General features: G+C 43.6%; 1 protein-coding gene across 3 annotated transcripts in view; it reads left to right on the forward strand.

Annotated features, from left to right (window-relative positions):
* NPHP4 (nephrocystin 4) overlaps positions 1-20,672 on the forward strand; it is a 141,092-nt gene that overhangs the window by 71,672 nt on the left and 48,748 nt on the right. For 2 of the 3 annotated variants that reach the window (XM_029579000.1, XM_029579001.1), the window contains 3 exons: positions 7,015-7,070; positions 10,571-10,699; positions 20,381-20,532. In XM_029579000.1, the coding sequence (XP_029434860.1) occupies positions 7,015-7,070; positions 10,571-10,699; positions 20,381-20,532 (337 nt within the window). The remainder of the gene's footprint in view (positions 1-7,014; positions 7,071-10,570; positions 10,700-20,380; positions 20,533-20,672) is intronic. The other variant, XM_029579002.1, reaches the window with a different exon arrangement.

Raw genomic sequence — 20,672 nt, forward strand, 5'->3', positions numbered from 1 at the left:
TGCTCCTTGCGGGTTACCCCCAAACCTTATGTTAAGGGTAGTAATGTTTACAGTCAAAACCAAGCAACTATCAAACACACAACAAAATTACTGCTAGCAAAGTTTTTTTTCAGGGCTCATGAGCAGCCTTCCTGATAATTCAGACAACGCTCGTTGAATGTGCTTTGCTTTTGGACTTGGCCACAGAAGCAGTCCTGTGCTATTTCCCTAGGGTCTGCATAGTCGGTACCCAGGATCTTAAGTCAGGGCCCAGCATTGGCTGTCTGAATCCACTTCCCCTTTTTGCCTTTTGCATAAAAGCTTTGGAAAATTACTCCCATTGAGCTAAAATGTAAAAGGGCTGTGCATGCATCCACGTGCACACGGTTCAGACCTCTAGTGTTCCATGGATTCAGAATTATTTCTGAAAAAAGTTTCATAAGAGCTTGTAATATTTCAGTTTTCAAGTGCCGACCGAAGCATTTCAGAGATTAACATTCCTGTGGCGATTTTTATATTATGAATGAATGTTGAAGCACTTTGGGTCACACAGAAAGCATGAAGTAATTTGTTGCACCAGCAGAGGGCAATAGATCATCATTGTAATCTGCCCAATGTACTCCGTCAAGCTGGAGTGTTCCTGCTGCACCAGTAGATTTTTATTCTCTTGTTTAATTGGCTTTAAAACAGAAATTTTGTGTAGGTCAATTGAAAATATCTACTAGTGTTATTTCTTTGGACATATTGCGGTAAATTATGCTCGACATACACAATATCGTGTTTGCCACCGCTATTGCTTTAAAGCAGCTTTTCCGCAAGGATATTGCATCGCATATGAATCAATATCATTCAGTGAATTACAATGCAGAGAAAAGAAGAGCATGTTTACCTAAAAAAGCTCTCATCACCTTTTAGTGCCTTACCTAGAGGGATTAAGGAGAGAAAGTGTACATGCTATTAACTTACATTTTGCATAATTAAATTGTCATACAAAGCCATTTATCATTTTTCATGTATATAATATTTTTCAGAGATTGGCATTGCATCTTGCTGCCTTCTGTCAGTTTTGTACTGCTATTGAACTTAAAATAACACTATGCTCGAAAGAAGAAGCTATAGTCTATATACATACACCGTTCATTTAAGTTGTTCAGAATATAATGAAACCTATAAAGGCAGATAAGGTCCATTAAGCCCATCTAGTCTGTCCAATTTCCTTCCTGGTGCAATGCCATGGACCTCATTTTAAGGGAGGGTAAATCCACAGATCAGCTGGGGTCCATGGCATTGCACCAGGAAGGAAATCAGGCAGTCTAGATGGACTTAATGGTCTTTAATTTAATTAAAAACTTCCTATAGTCATCATATTCAGGTTTTAATGTTTCTTTACATTATGAAGAAACTTAAGGGGTAGATTTTAAAAGAAGCGCGCATGTGTCCATGTGCGTGTGCGTCTGGCGCATACCCATGGATGCACCGATTTTATAACGTGCATGTTATAAAATCGTTGGGCTGCGCGCACATGGGCATCAGATTTTGTAATCCGCGCGCGTATGTGAAGGCGGCGTGCGCGCAAATTTCACGTGGCGACACATCCCGGCCTTCCCCAGCTCCCTCCCAGTCGCTCCAATTAAGGAGCTTCCCCTTCTCCTCCCCTCCCCACCCCCTAAACCCTTTTTCCTACCTTTTTTTTTTTATTTTGTTGCTTACTGCTCCATTGGAGCAGTAGCAACTTGCACGCACCGGTAGTCCCTTCCCGGGCACAGCGGCAAACGGCTGCTGTACTGGCCGCCTTCAGCCCTGCCCCTCGGCCAGCCCATTTCCTTCGGCCCAGGCACTTCTGCGCGTAATGGGAGTTGCACTCGGGGCCGGGCTATGCATGTGACCCCCATTTTTTACATGTGTGGCCAATTAAAAATTCAGCCATAAATGACTACTAGCCTACTTCTTGGAATTAGTATAAAAAATATTACCTAGGCAGAGTTATGTTTTATGTGGAAAGTTTTTTTGTTATAGCAAATTATAAATCACCAGCACTTCACCACCAGAATATTCAGGTAAATTTTTAATCGGCCATGCACGTAAATAACAGGGCTTATGCGTGTGGCCAGGCCTTGCGTGTGCCACATGCATTTTCAACGGGGCCCAGCCATGCGAGTCACTCCCGTTACGCGCAGAAGTGCTGGGTTGTAGGTAGCTGGTACATCAGCGATTTGCCGCTGTGCCGGGGAAGCATTCCATTCAGCATTTTAGACCTCTATATACCTCCCTTCAGCTGTCTCTTTTGCAAGCTGAAGACTCCTATCCTCTTTATCCTTTCTTCATAGGGTAATTGTTCCTTTAACATTTTGGTTGCCCTCCTCTGTACTCTTTCTAATTCTGCTATATCTTGTTTGAGATGTGATGACCATAACTGCACACAGCACTCAAGATGAGGTCGCGTCATTGAGCGACACAGAGGCATTGTGATATTCTCTGTTTTATTCTCCATTCCTCTCCTAATAATCCCTAGCACTCTATTTGCTTTCTTGGCTGCTGCTGCTGCACACTGAGTAGAGGATTTCAACAATGTCTCCTAGATCCTTTTCCTGAGTGGTGATTCCTAATGTGGAACCTTGCATCGTGTTGCTGTAATTTGGGTTACTCTTCCCTAAGTGCATTACTATGCACTTGTTCACATTAAATACTATAGTATTTGCTATTTGGTACCCAGTCTCCCAGTTTTACAAGATCCTCTTGCAATTTCTCACAATCCTCTTGTGATATAACAATTTTGAATAATTTTGTCAGACAAATTTGATCACCTCATAATATATTAAAAAGCAGTGATCCCTGGGGCACTCCACTATTCACCTTTTCTCCACTGGCAAAATGTACCATTTAGCCCTGCTCTCTGATTTCTATCTTTTAACTAGTTGGCAGTCCACAGTAGGACACTGCCTCCTATCCCATGACATTTTAATTTACTAAGAAGTCTCTCAATACGGACTTTGTCAAACACTTTCTGGAAATCCAGATACACCATATCAACTGGCTCACCTTTATCCACATGTTTGTTTATGTCCTAAAAAAAAACGTAGCACATTTATTAGGAAAGACTGCCTTTGGCTAAATCCATGTTGAGTTTGACCCATTAAACTATGCTTATCTATTATGTTCAGCAGTTTTGTACTTTATAATAGTTTCTACCATTTTGAAGTTTTGATTTATTTATTTAAAAAGTATTTCTATTCTATATAAAAATAATTAATACATAATACAATAAAATAAAAATACTTAAAATACAATGAATATTAAATAAAAAAATAAACTCAAAGGAAACGCCTGAACAAACAAATGTGCCTTTGTCATCAGAAGCTCACAGAGCCATGGGTAGGGCATTCTATAAGGTTGGCCCTACAACACAGAATGACCTACTACAAGCTTCTTGCAATCTAGCATAGTTAGTAAAAGGAATCACAAGAAGAGTCTGATCAGCGGATCACAAGTTACGACTTGGAATATACTGTTGCAGCTGATCAGCTAGACAAACAGGGCCATTTGATTTCAATGCCTTAAAAACAAGTAATAGCAACTTAAACCTCGATTAAATTTCACAAGAAGTCAATGAAATTCCTTGAGCCAAGGCGTGGCACAATCACATCATTGTCCCCCAAATATCAGCTGAGTGGTTGAATTTTGCAAAACCTGTTCAGCTCTCAGACACAGTAGGCAGGCCAACAAAAAGAGAATTGCAATAGTCTACCGAAGATGACAAAAAAAAAAGGCTGAACAATGGTTCTAAAGACATCCTTATCAAGTACATATTTCATGTGATGTAACAGCCGTTAAGCAATAACTTTTTGTACCAATTGGAAGAATAGTAGTCATCTGTGTGCATTAGGAAATGAAGTCAAGAATTATATAGAAAGCAATATACTAATCCATGGACTCAAGTGTATTGATCAGGCACCTCATTGGTTCTCTTGTTCCCTTTCTCTCTAACTCCATACCTTTAGCTTGTTGATCTGAGGGAGCACAATGCATGAACACCATTGATCTCTAATTTGCCTCCATAATGCAACCTGAAGGATGTATATTGGAAATGAGTGCTTTCACTAACAGTGGAATTTATTACCATTTAGTTCAATTTCTGAGGCATCTGATCCTACAAGATCCATATTCATTAGCATTCCTTACACTACAATTCAATACTAATTTTTTTTATTGGCTTTCTTAAAAAATATCCTAAAATACTTCATAATGAAATGTAATTATACATATAAGACATATTACAATATATCACTGCACTTTTATAGATCTGATAATAATTAGCATTCACATGCAGAAAGGAAGCGGTGAGTTTTGAAAGAGGCTATAAAGAAAAGGAAATTGTTGATGAGGCAGACAGATCTCACTAACTCATTCCAGATAAGTGTCTAGCAGTAGTGAAAGATTTTCCACCAACTTTGACTAGTTTGTGGTATATATTAATTATTACATTCCCACAGATTTCTTTTCCTTACAGATGCATTAGTTAATGAGTTCCCTTCAGTTTTATTTTCCTTCCCCTGAAGCGGGTCTCTTCTGAGTTTTTCTCACTAATATTTTAGGCGAATCTGTATCCAAAGAAATTCTGTCCAAGCTGTTGTCAATGTGCATTTTTCACAGCTGGTTTCAAAGTTTCTGCTCATGGAGCTAGAGCATTAGCAATGAACACTGGCAGCTGGGAGGTCAGGTTTGGCTAACAAGATTAGTAACGGCAGCAAGTTAAAGTTCAACTTGTCATTCTATGACGCATGATTGCATCGAGTCACATGACAAGATTGTCTGCACTTGGCCTGTCAAGTCGTAGACTAGATCTATGTTTATATACTTGTGTTTTGAATCACTTGCCTTTTTGTTTTTTATTAGAACTAGTAGAAATCCCATACCATTTGGCACACTGTGTGACTGCAGGGGAATCGCGGAGACATCGCCCTATCTTGATTTGTCCCCTGCACTTCTCGTCTAAGTGATGGTGGGGCCAGGAGAGATGTCAGCTTGAACACCAGGACAGCCCTACCAACAGAATAAAAAGATTATCAAATAGAAAGAGATTAGTATAAATGATCAAAATGATTTTGTTGTCATGCTCAGAAACCTTTCCTTTGTGAAACAAAATGGCCTCTAGTGTTGTGATTAAAAGCAATATCTGCCCCCATGATGGACCAGGACTTCCTTAGATCCTAGGTCAGACATTCATAAATGTTGTTTTGATATGTGAAACACTGAAAATGACAGCATTTCTTGATGGTCTTAGGCCAAATAGCTGTGCCAGAAAGATTCCTACAACAGTGTCAACTCACAACATAGCTTAGTTCTTACAATATGTTGATTGAAATTTATGATATAAGACAAAATAAAATGCTCAGAGATAATAGTTGGTTTAATTATCTGTGGTCACAGAAGTAAAATGGGTTCTCAAGTCTATAGGGTGAATTTGCCATCTGTGTTTCGATATCTCCAGGCATCACCACTCAGGAAAAAGACTTTGGAAATCAGGTTGGCAATTTGAAATCCACCACCCAGTGTGTGGTGGTGGTTAAGAAAACAAACAGAATGCTAAGTATTATGAGGAAAGGAATGAAGAATAAAATAGAGAATATCACAATGCCTCTGTATCACTCCATGGTGCGACCTCCTCTTGAGCACTGTGTGCAATTCTGGTCACCACATCTCAAAAAAGATTGGAAAAGGTACAGAGAAGGGCAACCAAAATGATGAAGGGGATGGAACGCTCCTCTATAAAGAGAGGCTGAAGAGGTTAGGGCTTATTGTTTTAATGAAGTACCTGCCAATGGGGTCAGTTTGAAAATGACCCTTTGTAGAAGTCTATAAGAAAACCTTCAGCACGTGGTTAAGTGGTTGTTGATTTATGTTTCTATCGTTGTTCTTTATTCTTTAGTGAGAAGTTATTTAATAGAAGAATAAAAAGTGAATTTTTAAAGTGATACACACGCCAAATGTGGGAGATGCACGCATATGTATCGCTTATTTGCAGCCGGCTGATTTTATAACCCTGCCACATAAAGTGCATAAGTATCAATGCGCGAATATCTCGCATTGGGAGAATAAAAGGGGTGGAATGGGCGGGGGGGGGGGGGGGGGTGTCAGGGGAATTCCACGGCATGGCCAAGAGATACACGCATGTGTAGCAAAGTGAATGCAGCGTGCATCCGGTTCATTTACTTCTGCTGTTGATCAGGTGTAAGTCTGAATAAAAGTATTTATAGTCACACATGAAATGCTTGAGGGGTCTCAGCAAACTGCAGGGAATGCGGACTAAAGAACCAGGGGGGTCTTGATGACCTAGGGATTGACTGGACAAGTTGCTTAAACAGGTCATTTCCTTCATGTGCATGTAATAACATTTCCTCACTTTTGTATATAAATGCCGACAGTGCCCTGCTGTTTGGGTCAATGCTTAAAATTAGCACACATACACACGTTAATCCTATTCTGTAACATGTGCATGTACTTGCGTACAGGATATAAGATTTCAGCATATATGGTCGCCTGCTCGTTTTAAAGTACCATCTAAATGATTTATATACAAATCAGTATACGGGCAATGTGAATATGCACGTTGTTATAAGTTTCTTACCAAATAAAGGCCTAGATTCATCATTCCGCTATAAATAAAGCGGAATGACGGGCTGCGGTGAAAAAGGGAGCAGGGGAGGAAAGTGTGCAGCCGCCAGCCGCATCGCGGTGGTGCGGCGTCGTCCCCAAAGCACCATGGCAAAATATGGTGCTATCGCCCGCAGTGGTGCCGCCACCTTATTAGTCTTGATCCCGCCCAAACTCCTCCCAACTCCACCCCTTCCCCTAATATAAATTTTACCGCCACAATAACCATTGCTTTTTAAAGAATGACCCTGAAAATTAGTTTAAAAAAAAAAAAATATAAATGTTGGGTTGATAAAAAGGAGGCCATCTTGCTAAATTCTACTATTTAGTTTCTCTTATTAAAAAAAAAAAAAAAAAAACTTATAGTGTGTTCTTTCTTTTTAGCAAAATCCTTACCTCAAATTTCATTTTCTCCTCCGGAGTTTCAACCTGGGCCTGCGGTAAGTTTGTAACATGCTGGAAGGTAGCTATAATCCTATGTAAAATGTATTTAGCAAAATTCTTCTTATCTGCACATCTTAGTGACCTTAAAAAAATATTCATATAGTCCATATTTGTTTTCTTTACTCATTATACAGTACAAATTTGATGACAATCATTTTTGTACACATACGGTAAGTAAAATGCATTGTGTGTGCCACCAGAACAAGTTCCATTGTCTAGTACTGGAATTCTGCATTGAAACCAAATATTCATAATCTAAGTTACATGGGCAGCGCAGAGGACGTGTGTGACTGTATATGTTATGGTTTCTAGGCAAGGAAAATGAAAACTTAACTGTTTGTTAGAAATGTATATTCATTTTTTTGATGGGTTTGTGGGCTGCCACAAAGTGTGTCCTAGTATTATTGATTCTGGAAAGTAACATCAGCTTTTAGGCAACAAGTCCATGGCAGGTTTCATTTCAACTGTCAGAACAAGTGATGCACCCAATGAAAATTTTTTTTTTTTAAGAGAAGAAATCAATCCAGTAGTATTAACATTTAATGTCCTTTGATTTTCAGAGTAGGCGATGTGAGCTAAAGTTTTCCTGTCTCCGCAGTTGCATGTCTTTCAAACTCCTTGACAAGTTGAACCTTGAAAAGTTGCTGAGTTCTTTAGAAACTGGCAAATTCTAATGGTGGTGGGTTGTGATGCTGAAATATCATTTGATGGTGTCGACTGACATGAGAACCTTCACCCGTCACAGCCAACTTTACGTTGCGAGAATGACATTTAGTTCTGGTCTGGTATGCTAGATTTAGATTAGCGTTGCACATGGTGATGATGTGATCTACTGGTTTGACATTAGACCTGGGGATTGAGTATTTAGTGCGAACCCTCAGTGGCTGCCTTCTCATGTTTCCTCCTCATTTCCTGTGTGACCTTAGTAATACACTGTAGACCCCAATTAAGAATAGATCATGCAGACTTACAGACTGATGCAATATCATGTGCATCCAAAGTGAATCATTTGTACCTCCCTAGCGCTCTGCATCAGGCACCCAAGAGAAGTGGCTGAGCATCCACAACAGCCTGGCCAGAGCTCCCTTCCCACCCCCTTGCGGGGCTGTTCCTGATTGGTCCTTTCAAGACAGCCTTCTGAAAGGGGGGATTGGTCCTTTGAATGACTTTTGACAGTGAATGGACCAATTGGCAGTAAATGAAGCAGTAGAGTATATCAGTTCCCATATTTAAATCCCGCAGCAGCTAATTTACTGGCAGAATACGCATGCACAATATACATGGCCCTGAGCGCGTATATTGTGGGTGTATATCATACAACCCCCCACCCCCACCCCCAATTTTTTATTTTTATTTTTTTATATCTAGACTTTTTTTTTTCTTTTTTGCATGGTGCTGCTTTCTTTGGTTCTTCCTACTTAGTATTGCCTGAACTGCAACAAAGAAAAGTATCGGTCAAAAAGACAGTAAACATCAACTTCAGACAACAGATTCCTTATACCTTTAATTACAAAGCATATACAAAAATCGCAATGATACTAAGTAGGAGGAACCACAGAAAAGCACTTTTTTTTGTTTTTAAGTTGAGCCATTGATGCGCGGGAAGACGTGAAATTTGACGGGTTAAAAAGTGCTTCTCGGGCGCACGGGGATTTTGTGCATCACGGGGTAATGGAATTCACATGTGATGAGCGCTATTGGCTAAGTGCGAGTTTGGATGCGCTGATCCCCTTATTGTATTGGGGGTTATAGATGCACTTCCAAAATGCACGTCCAAGCACTTGTTAACCTGTGCACAATACTGCATCGGCCTGTTAGAATGGGAGGCTTTCTTCGTGAGCAAGATACATGGTGCACATGTTACATAAAGACAGACAGACAGAAGCAAAATCTGCGTAGGTCTTCCACACTGTCTCCTTGTCTGCCAGTTTAAAAAAAAAGCAGTTTTCTTACAGATTTTTTTTTGATTGTTCCATACACTGTCATTCAATACCATAGAAAATATTCTAATAGCAAATAGAAAGTTTTTAAGGGAAAAGTTGCCTAATTTAATGATACACTTGGAGAGTTTCACCCTTGGAGACATTGCTTTGATAAGTTTAGCAGTAGAGAATATTTACATCAAAACACAATAGCATTTTTTACGCAGTTCTCATATCCAGTTGGCACTTGCATTTGATCCCCCTGGTATGCATTTTTAATGCCTTTTCAGCAAAGTAACAGTAACTTTACGCTATAATCTGTATGCCCAAGAGCTGAATAGTGGTTCCTAAATATAATTTCTTGGAATCAAAACCATTCTGCAGTTCCCTCGCCTTACAAAGTTTTGCAGAAGCCAGTTGAAGTAGACATCGGCTTTTGATTTACAATCACTGTATACAGACAGAAATGCAGAAGTTTTATGCCAGCTGTATGTGGACAGTTTTTGCTTTTCAAGGCTTGTGTTTATCTCTGTATATGCATGCATACATACACACAGGTGATCACTGAGGAAGAAGGGGGAATTAGTGACTCACTGAAGGATTTTATGTTACTTTGAGGTCTAATTTCTGGTGTATTGTTTGTTTTCATTTTGGGGGTTTGAATCTGCTCTAACAATTTAGCTACATTTTTTTTTCTGTTACTTGCCTTGAAGTTCTTAGAATGTAAAGGCAAGAGATCAAGTATGAACAATAAATAAATATGGCGATGGGTAGTAGTTTCACATCCCAAGATCCACAGTTGAGAAGTAGGCTGTGAAAGTGTTGGCATGCATATAAAGTGTCAAACTTTCACAGCAGCACCAGAGAAGTTTCGCTGGCCCCTGCAATCCAAGTACAAGCAAAGAATAAGTGTGGAATCGGGATTTAGGGTTCTGCGGGGAGGATGGTTTTTTTTTTCCCTGGGCCTTTTGGCTGAGATGGATTTCTGTTGAATTCAGGGTATTAACCCCTGCCACCTGACCCCCATTGGGGACCTGATAGAATAATGACCATTTCCAAAAGCTAGAGGATTAAATCTTCTGTAAACAAAAAGAAAACAAACATACTTATAAAATACCTTGAAATCCATTCATCAAGGATCATCCATATCCTCTGTCATGAACCTCATGCCCAATTACCTTTTCATGTCTTAAAAGAAATGCTTTTGATGACATAAGATGCAGTACTAATCTGTGCAATACTGATAGACATTTTATGCCTTTGTTAGTGTTTACCTCACCTTAATGCTTAATTTTCGCTGAAGAAAAAAAAATACATAGATTCACATACATAGTTTGGAATTTAAGCAGCAGAAGTGAATTATAATATGCGTATGCCAAACGCCGATTTCCATATGCACATCTGTTTTGATATGCATTCATCAATTTGTCATTCAGTTTTAATTAGTTCTTGACATCTTTGGTTTTCTAGCTTTAATAAACCAACAGGTGTTCACTTTATAAAATCTCATGCACCGAGCCTAAACCACAACCCTTGATATTAGTGTCCTAATCAAAACCGTTTTTCCATTTCAGTTGTCAATGTCCCAACTATCCACATCTCCTCGCTACCCTACTATAAGTCACTCAAGTACAGCACTGTCGAAAGAGCAGATTCCAAGTCAGCTTCTCCCTTCTCCCATGGCATATCAGCTCTCACATGCTGTAAGTGTTTGCTCTTTTGGAATTATCTGTCTAGGTTTAGAAGCTCTTCACAGTAACATATCACAAGTATGTAAGCAAAAAATATTTATTGTAGTTTTTTTACGTAGTAACGCGGTAAATGGCGGTAGACAAAGACCAATTGGTCCAACCAGTCTGGTTCTCTACCTCATGGATAGAGTATATCAATTCTCATACTTAAATCTGCACCGGCTCTCCTCCATGCCTTTTACCCAGCCTCACATCCCTGTTCCTAGCAATTCCAGTCATGCTGATTGCCGCTGCATGCAGTTTAGCCCAGCCTTCTTCAAAGCCTAAATCTGCCGTACTGCTGCTGTAAAGGTTGTAACCAAGGCCACACTATCCAGGTTATCTCAGTGTTTTCCTAAAAGCAATGCAATTAGTATGGTCAAGGCAATTGGCATAGCTGGGTTTAAAAAAGGTTTGGGACTGGTTCCTGGAGGAGAAGTCATTTAATGAATTTTAGCCAAGTAGATTTGGAGAATCGACAACACTTACTGCTGGAAGTGAGCCTCATGGAATAGATCTCCCCATTGGGATCGGTCGATTACTGCCAGGTGACTCCCAGTTGCCCCCTGTTGGAGAGAGGATGCTGGGCTTGATGGACCGTTAGTCTGATGCAGCAAGGTGCGTCTTATGTTCTTAAGATTAATAATCAGAATGAATGATTTCAAAACTCTTTGTTATATAAAATAGAACATTCTGTATGTTTTCCAATAACGTTATTTTAAAAAGGAATACTTTTTTTATTTGGGCAGAGTAGGTTCTTTGTGTGACTTTGTGGGTTTTTTGTGCTGTTACCAAAAATGTGTCTACCACCAGTTGGTTTGAGATTTCATTGGATTTAGTGTGTGTAGTTTGTAGTACCTTGTACGTTTCTGGATCAGTCCAGACCATGGGTTGAGCCTCTTGTCCAGCAGATGGAGACAGACCAAAACTGAAAGGGTATCCTATATCAGGACAGAGCCTACCCTGCAGCCCTTCAGTATTTGTCTGTCTCCAGCAGATGCCAGACAGCTTAACTTACGGTTCCCTGTTAGCTTGCCCTTACCCTACGGGGTTCCTTATTTGCTTCTTTTTCTTGTGGGCAAGCTCAAGCAAGTATTGATTGGATTTAATTCTATGTAAAAAAAGAAAAAAGATTTTAAATTGTCACTTTCTTTCGACTGTTTAGGGAGACGGTCCTGTTTCCCTCGCTCTTGGGGTGCCCCTTGAATTGTTCAGCCTAGGCTCCCTTCCCGGTGACCCTTTTAATTGGGGCGATACTGGTGGTGCCAGTCACTCCCCCCTTAGCCTTCTGCCTTGCCCCGAGACGTTCATCCCTCGGGTGCTTTCTCAGAGACGTTTTATTCTCCTGTTGTATTAAAAAAAAAAAAAAAGAAACTTCCATTATTTTATTTGGTGTGATTTCAGAGAGGCAGAAAGGCTTTTTGATATTTGTTGTCTGTTAGGGAGAGAGCAGGGTTCGATTGCCTGCACTTCTCCCCAGGGGCTCCCTGCTCAGCTGTTTTTTGTTTGACTCGCAGCTGCGCTGAACTTTTAATGCCACGTTCTAATCTCTGCATCGCTTGTGGAGAGCCGGCCTCCCGGCTCTCCCGAGATGGTTTGTGCTCCGGCTGCTTGCCGGGTGGGGAGGGCCCCTCCTCGGCAGCGCCGAAAACTTCAGCCCGGGGACGTGCTGCCTGACGTATGGCCAGGCCATTCCCGACCCGGCAAACTGCGGGAACGGCGGCCATCTTGGGAATTAGTTCTGATGTCGATTCAGCTTTACAGGGGGCAGAGGAGCTGGACCTGCAGGTTTTACCCCCCAATTTGAGCCCGGTACGCTCTCAGGGGAATGTCCCGGACATCCCCCTGCAGGAAAATCCTCTCGAGCCCGATTTTCCTCTGAATTTGTGCTCCTTTTGCATAAATCATATTTGGCTAGCCTGCAAGAGGATGAGCATCCCCCTCTAGGTCCCCCCCCCCCCAAAGATTCCTTGGATACCCGCCCTGCTACCCCCCGTGGTGCCGGATGCGCAGGGCCCCGTCTGGGTGCAGGTGGTCCAAGGGGCCCCCTCCCTCCGGATCCTCTTCAGGATCCTGATGAGGATTTTTCTACACAGCCTTCAGCGGGAAGAGCTGGAGCCCCTCATCCCTTTTATTCTACAGGAATTGGGGATTGATGCTCCCACAGAGGATTCGGTGACTGCCTCGATGCCGGCTAACGCGGACCCGGTCCTGGCAGGACTTAGGGCACTTCCGCGCACGTTTCCCTTCCATCCCATGCATAAGTTACTTCTTTTGTGGGAATGGGAAGATATGGATAAGCTCTACCCACTCCCCGAAGATTGCCTGGACATTCTGAAGATTCCCAAAGTGAATTCTTCTGTCTCTGCGGTCACCAAGCATACCACGATCCCAGTGGTGGGCGCTACAGTTTTGAAGGATATTAAAGACCGCAAGCTCGAGTTTTTCCATAAGCGGATCTTTGAGGTCTTAGCTTTAGGGGTCCGGGGACAATCTGCAGGGGGCAAGTCTTAGTGGGTTCATCAATTACTCAGTACTCAGGACCTCCCATCTGCAGAGGCAGAGCAGGCGGAGCGCTTAGATGACACCATTGCAGATGGCGCAGATGCCCTGTATGATTTGCTTCATGTACAGGCCAAGGCAATGGTTTCCGCAGTTTTGGCCAGACGCCTTCTCTGGCTGCGCAACTGGTCTGCAGACTCTTCCTCCAAGGCTCAGCTGGGCACACTTCCTTTTAAGGGCAAGTTGCTTTTTGGAGAGGACCTGGAACAGCTTATTAAATCCTTGGGTGAAAACAAGGTCCATAAGCTGCCAGAGGACCATCCTAAACAGTCTCTCTCTTCCCGACGCGTACCCGCTTTTGGGGACAATGCCGGTACAACAGGGCGCGCGGTTCCTTTCCAAGAGGAGGCACCTCCAGGTCACAGTCATGGTCTCATTCCTTTCGGGGCCGTCGTGCCTTCCGAGATGGTAGTCAGCAACACCCGGCCACCAAGTCCGCTCCCCAATGAGATCTGGCTGGACCATTCCTCCGCACGAAACTTAGGTGGGTGTCTTTCTCTGTTTTGTGAGGAGTGGGCCAAAATCACGTCCGATCAATGGGTCCTCGAGGTGATAGAAAACGGTTACGCGTTAGAATTTGCCCGGGACCTACCGGATCTTCATCTCGTCTCTCCTTGCGGTCGACTAAAGAGGCCTGCTGTCTGTCAAATCCTAGCAAGGCTCCAGGACAGAGGCTTACCTTCACATACCGATTCGACGCGAGCATCAGAAGTATCTCCAATTCCACATCCTGGACCAACACTTCCAGTTCCGGGCCCTACCCTTCGGCCTCACCACCACTCCACGCACTTTTACCAAAGTCATGGTGGTAGTGGCGGCTGCACTCCTCCGAGAAGGAATCCTAGTCCACCCTTATCTGGACGACTGGTTCGTGCGGGCCAAGTCATCAGCTCTTTGCGGTCGAGCAGTCGACAGGGTCCTTGCTCTCCTCACGTCACTCGGCTGGATAATCAACCTCCCCAAAAGCAATCTCTAGCCCTCCCAGGTCCTGGAATTCCTGGGAGCTCGCTTCGATACCCAGGTCAGAAAAGTATTTCTCCCGGATGCTCGGGCGCTCAAGCTCACCGATCAAGTGTGCAGCTTTATTTCTCTGCCTCTTCCCACGGTGTGGGATTACCTGCAGGTTCTGGAGACCATGGCCTCCACTATCGACCTGATCCCCTAGACTTTGTGCATATGCATCCATTACAGAAAGCATTGTTATCCCGCTGGTAGCCAGTGTCCAAGCAGTTCCAGGAGGGCCCTACCTCTCTCTGACTCTACCATTGCAGACATACTCATTTAAATACCTCCAATGAATAAATACATAGGAGGTGAGCCTCTTTCGAGTGAAAAGGTGTTCTGAAGTGAGGGTGAAGTGGATCGACTCAGCGTCACTGGGTGGAGGACACACAAAACAGCCTCAGCACAGAGGCTCTTGGAGAGAGGAAGGGACTATAAAGCTGAGCAGGACTGGATTGGTATGTATCTGTCAACAGTTTGTGCTTCACAATAAAAAGGCATTGATCCTTATACACTTGCAATTAGATGTTAAAAATTGTAAATAAAAATCATAAACCTAACATACAACAAACATTTTTAAAGTTTTGAGTTTTTGTGTTTTTTTTTTTAACTTCATATTGTTTCTATGCAAACAATTTTATGGAAAGCCAGTTTTCTCTTTAATTTGCCTAACTTATTAAAAACAGAGCAGAGGCATAAAAAAAATTCCTGTGGTAATACATCAACCAGCATTATAAGGTAGAAACAGCAAACAATTGAACGAGTTGCCATTTTTCTATTATCTTTCAGTTAGTAAAAAAAAAAAAAGAACAAGGCCTCATTGAAGATTTCAGTTAAAATACTGAAGTCTCTCTCTGAATACAGTTAGTGACCCGATGAAGCACACAGCAATGATTTCTCATAATGTGAAAGAGAGCTATGTACATAGTAAAAATTAAAATATTTCTAAACGCAGTTGCAAGGGCTTGGAATTGATTTGTTGTTCTTTTGAAATTGACAGCTTATGACAAAGCGCCCCATTAAGCATAATACCTAAACAAGATAACCTTGAAACCCACAGAGGTAGATCAAAGTGTAACCGTGGCAAACTGGGTGCTGCTAAAGAGTATAGATTTTTGTCTCCCTAGACACGATGCTGATAATGAACAGATACAAAGGCAGTTTGAAAGGGAACCACTGATGCACGAGTAACAGGAATACAGTGCATGGTCTTGAGAGGAATTAACCAGAGAACTTCGGTGCACTCTGGAGCAGAGCTCTTGGGGTGGTAGCAGAGGCATTTTTACAGACTTGCCTCTGTGGTGGAGCACAGTGCGATTGTGTGCCAAAGGCATGGACTTCGTAACGGTACAAGAGCAGACATGTCTGAGTTATTCCAGTAGCGCGGTTGAGGGGAAGTGGCTTGTGATTTTTATTTCAGACATTGTGAGAACTGAGGAAGGAAGTGGAAACTTTAAGGATTAAGTCACATCACAATGGCTTTCAGCCATTTTCAGCTATCACCTGCTTATGCCTGCTTGCTATAAACTTCAAAAAGTATCTTGGGAATGAGGCCCTGTTCGTTAATTTGTGTTACACTGATACATTATTAGCTTTGCTTTACTATTTGGAAAGATGCATTTCCAATCTGTTAATAAGTGAAGTGATGTGCTTCCTGCCCATTCTTGTGGAGCTGCACAATGGTATATAGCATGTGTTTCCCTGTATGTACCCGGATCAGTCCAGACTCTGGGTTGTGCATCCTGCTCAGCAGATGGAGACAGACTAGAACTGAAAAGGCATCCCATAATAGGACAGAACCTCCCCTGCTCCCTTCAGTATTTGTCTGTCTCCCAGCAGATGCAGGCAGCTGAACCCCTGGTTCCCCCTCTCATCTCCTTATCTTTTCTTTATGGATCAAGCAAGTATTAACCAGTGTTTAATTTTATATTTATTTGAAGTTTTCTGGCTTTTTACTAGGAGACAGTTCTGTCTCCTCGCTCTGTGGGGGGTCCAGGGGGGCTGTGCCCCTTGAATTTATTTCAGCCTGGACTTCCATTCCTGGTGACCTTTGGGGTGAAACTGTGGTCCAGTCCCTCCCCCTTCACTAGCGGTACCACTTGGGCTTGGCATTTCTGCATTTATTTTCTGAGAAAATTTTTTTTTCAAAGTTAAAAGCAGAAAGAAGAGAGGTATTACTTGATTCATTTCAAGTCTTGCCCTTTTTATTTCAGCACCGTGGTCAGCTCCAGCAGCAAGTTCAGTCTCTGCCTCTGCCTGTTTTTCAGCACAGCTCCTAACAGCTCAGCTGCTGTTTAATTCTACATTGTAAAGTTCTTCTCAGCTGAGCCTCACTCTAATCATTGTACTGCCTGTGCAGAGCCTGTCACAAGGCTCTCCCGAACAGGCTTGTGCTCCGGCTGTGTACTCGGCGGAGAGGGTCCCTCCTCAGCGCCTTTAACTTCAGAGTCCCGTAGTCGTGCTCCCCGCCATGCAGCCAAACCGTTCCCGACCCAAAAAACGGCGGGAACGGCGGCCATCTTAGATCAGTCATCACTTCATGAGATGGAGCTGCATGGATGAGGTGAGCCAGATTCTTTACATCTCCCTCCGGATTTGAGCCCTCCTCATTCTCCTCATGGGGTACTTGACCTTCCCTTCCTCCTCCCCGGGAAGCCTAGGCCTGGTTTTTCTACAGAATTTGTGCTTCTTATGCACAAATCCTATCTCGCCAGTCTGCAGGAAGAGGAAGATCCCCCTTCTGGACCTCCACCTAAGACCCCGCGGTTTTATCCTCTGCAGCCTAGGGAGCCAGAGGGCCAGGAGCCCATTCGTGTTAAGAGTGGTCCCCGGGGTCCCTCCACACCCAAATCAGCCGCAACCTTCTTTGGTTCTTGATTCTGATCCGGATCCTGACCCTCTGTTCTCCGCTCCTCCTTTAGAGGGAGATGACCCACGAGTACTCCGCATTTTTCAAAGGGAAGAGCTGGAACCTCTTATTCCTTTTGTTCTGCAAGAATTGGGAATAGAGGTTCCTCCGGAGGATACTGTCATGGCTGCTATGCCTCCTTAGACGGACCCTCTCCTGGCAGGATTTAGGGCTCCTGTGCGTACATTTCCATCCCATGCATAAGCTTATGCTTCTTCGGGAATGGGAGTCCCCGGAGGCTGGACTCAGAGTGGGCAGGGCGATGGATAAGCTCTATCCCCTACCTGAGGACTGCTTGGATATGCTTAAGATGCCCAAGGTGGATTCTTCCGTTTTTGCTGTTACCAGGCATGCCACTGTCCCGGTGGTGGGTGCTACAGCCTTAAGATGTTCAGGACCATAAGTTGGAATTGGAATTTTATTTAAAACGCATCTTTGACGTTTTGTCCCTCGGTGTGCGGGCAACAATCTTCAGAAGTCTCATGCAGCAGGCAAGCCTTAGGTGGGTATAGCAGTTACTCAGCACCCAGGACCTCCCATCTGCAGAGGCGGAGCAGGCGGATAGGCTGGAAGGAGCAATTGCATATGGGGCTGATGCCCTATATGATCTTCGGGCCAGGGCAATGGTCTCGGCAGTCTCAGCTTGGCGTCTTCTCTGGCTGAGAAATTGGTCGGCGGATGCCGCTTCTAAGGTGCAGCTGGGCACTCTCCCCTTTAAGGGTCAGTTGCTTTTTGGAGAGGACCTTGAGCAGCTTATTAAGTCTTTGGGGGAAACTAAGTTTCATAAGCTCCCAAAGGATCGCCCAAAACAATCAAAGTCCTTCTTTCCTTCACGCACTCGTTTTTGAGGACAGCGTCGATATAGTACCAGGGCTCGCGGTTCCTTTACTAGGGGTAAAGTGTCCAGAGCCTTTCCTTGGTCTCATTCCTTTTGAGGCCGTCGGCTCTTCCAAACCAGTAGCCAGCTTCACTCTGCTCCAAAGTCCACTCCACAATGAAATAAGGAAGGCCCATTCCTCCATTCTAAACTTAGGTGGTTGACTGTCTCTGTTTCTCGAGGAATGGGTCAAGATTACGACGGATCAGTGGGTCCTCGAGGTAATCGAAAAAAGCTATTTATTTATTTTATTTATTTATTTAAGGGTTTTTATATACCGCAGTACGTAAAGAGATACATCACCGCGGTTTACATTTAACAATAACTTAACAGGCTTTACATTGACATTATTAATAGGTATTACATATACTAAAATCGATATAATAGTTTTGACAGAAAACAGGCTGGACAGACTATGGACCATATGCAGACAGATTATGCATTAGATTTTGCTCGGGACCTTCAGGATCTTCACCTGGTCTTCCCCTGCGGCCCTCGAAAGAGGCCGGCTGTGGTCCAGACCCTAAAAAGACTACCGGAACTGGGAGCCATAGTCCCAGTCCCGATGGAAGAACAAGGGTCGGGCCAGTATTCCATCTACTTCGTGGTTCCAAAAAAGGAAGACTCCTTTTGTCCAATCTTGGATCTCAAATGGGTCAACAGGGCTCTCAAGATTCCTCATTTTCATATGGAAACACTAAGGGCGGTGATAGCGGTGGTACGCTCAGGGGAATTTCTGGCCTCTCTCAACTTGACAGAGGCCTACTTCCACATTCCAATTCGCCAAGAGCATCAGCGGTTCCTCCGATTCGAGATCCTGGATCAACATTTCCAGTTAGAGCGCTCCCCTTCGGCCTTGCCACAGCTCCGCGAACTTTCACCAAGGTCATGGTGGTGGTGGCGACCTCCCTCCGTCGGGACGGCGTACTGGTCCATCCTTACCTAGACGATTGGCTTATCCGGGCCAAGTCGGCGTCTTTTTGCAAGCTGGCGGTCAGCAAGGTCATGACTTACCTCACCTCTCTCGGCTGGATAATCAACTTCCACAAGAGCAAACTCCAGCCCTCTCAGACCCTATAATTCCTGGGAGCACGCTTCGACACTCGAGTCAGCAAGGTGTTCTTTTCGGACGCACGAGCGCTCAAACTCCGGAACCAAGTGCTAACCTTGATATCTCTTCCTCTGCCTACAGCCTGGGACTACCTCCAGATCCTGGGTTCTATATCCTCCACTATCGATCTGGTCCCATGGGCTTTTGCGCATATGCGTCCATTACAGAAAGCTTTGCTATCCCGCTGGAAACTGGTTTCGGAGCAGTTTCGGACCCTTCTGCCGCTCCCCGAATCTATTGTTGCAGAACTGCAGTGGTGGCTCTCGCCTGCTCACCTTTTGAAGGGAGTGTCCCTCCAAACCCCAAAGTGAATCGTTGTCACAACTGACACCAGCCTCTCCGGTTGGGGAGCAGTCTGCCAGACACAGTCTACACAGGGGAACTGGTCCCCAATTCAGTCTCGCTGGTACATCAATCGACTGGAGATCCGAGCTGTTCACCTGGCTCTCAAGGTTTTCCTTCCCCCACACACACACTAAACTTGGTGGCCTGAGCAGTCACTCTGCTTGCAATGGCCTTGCAGTCACCTTTTCAGACTAAAGACACAAAAGGAAACTCTCCAAAGGGATAAATGGAGAAGGAATAATTCTATTATTGCTTCTAATTGCAATCGAAGTAAGTGAAGCATGGACAAATAAAAATTTTTTTACAGACTGCCTGCCCGATATGTAGGTAAGCTTGCACGTCTGTGCCCTGTTGGCATGCAAGATAGCCCAGTTCGAGCAGATACGGGTTGGGGAAGGGTTTGCGCATACGTACATGCTCATTTATGCATGCTGAATTTCAAAAACCTTTTCCCACGCTACACACACATCATCAGTTGCAATTTCTTGGGGGTAAATTTGGTGGGGGGGTTAGTTTTCAAAAGCAGACTTGTGTATGCAAGTCTGTTTTGGTGCATTTTGTGTGAATAATTCAGCAAGGCTGTTTGAAAATGGCCCCTTAGACTATCTGGAGGAGAGCGGGTTGAAGTACTCAGGACTCCCAGAATCCTGATCCTCTCGGCTAAAGAAGCAGTCATCACAGGATATAAGACAAATAACGTTTAATGAAGAAGGATTAACCCTGGGTCTTTTGTGGGCTTGCCTAATGAAGTCTCATTTGATAAATCAGTTGGCATAAAGACTAATGAGTGTTACTTATTTACATTTTGTAAATTTTCACTTTCCTTGCAATTTGATCATCGTATAATAGGAGCTCCCATATGCTAGTAATATCTCTCATCTGGAAGTCAACCTGAGCCAGAACGGTTTGGGCCCAGAATCCTCTCAAGCTGACCAGCTGCAAGAACTGGCTTTCTCCCCTGTGCACGCCCCTATTGTGGCTATGGGAACGCAGACAGGAAGGTAAGACTAAACCACGTCATACATGCTGCAGGGAAAGAGCTGGCATTTGCATGAACGTAGACGCCGGCTTACATCTAGATTATATCCTGACTTTGAAATAATGTAAAATCATTCACACATTCTGTTTCCTTCCATTTTGA

The sequence above is a fragment of the Rhinatrema bivittatum genome, chromosome 15 (genome assembly GCF_901001135.1).
Source record: "Rhinatrema bivittatum chromosome 15, aRhiBiv1.1, whole genome shotgun sequence".
In the NCBI taxonomy this organism is placed as follows: Eukaryota; Metazoa; Chordata; class Amphibia; order Gymnophiona; family Rhinatrematidae; genus Rhinatrema; species Rhinatrema bivittatum.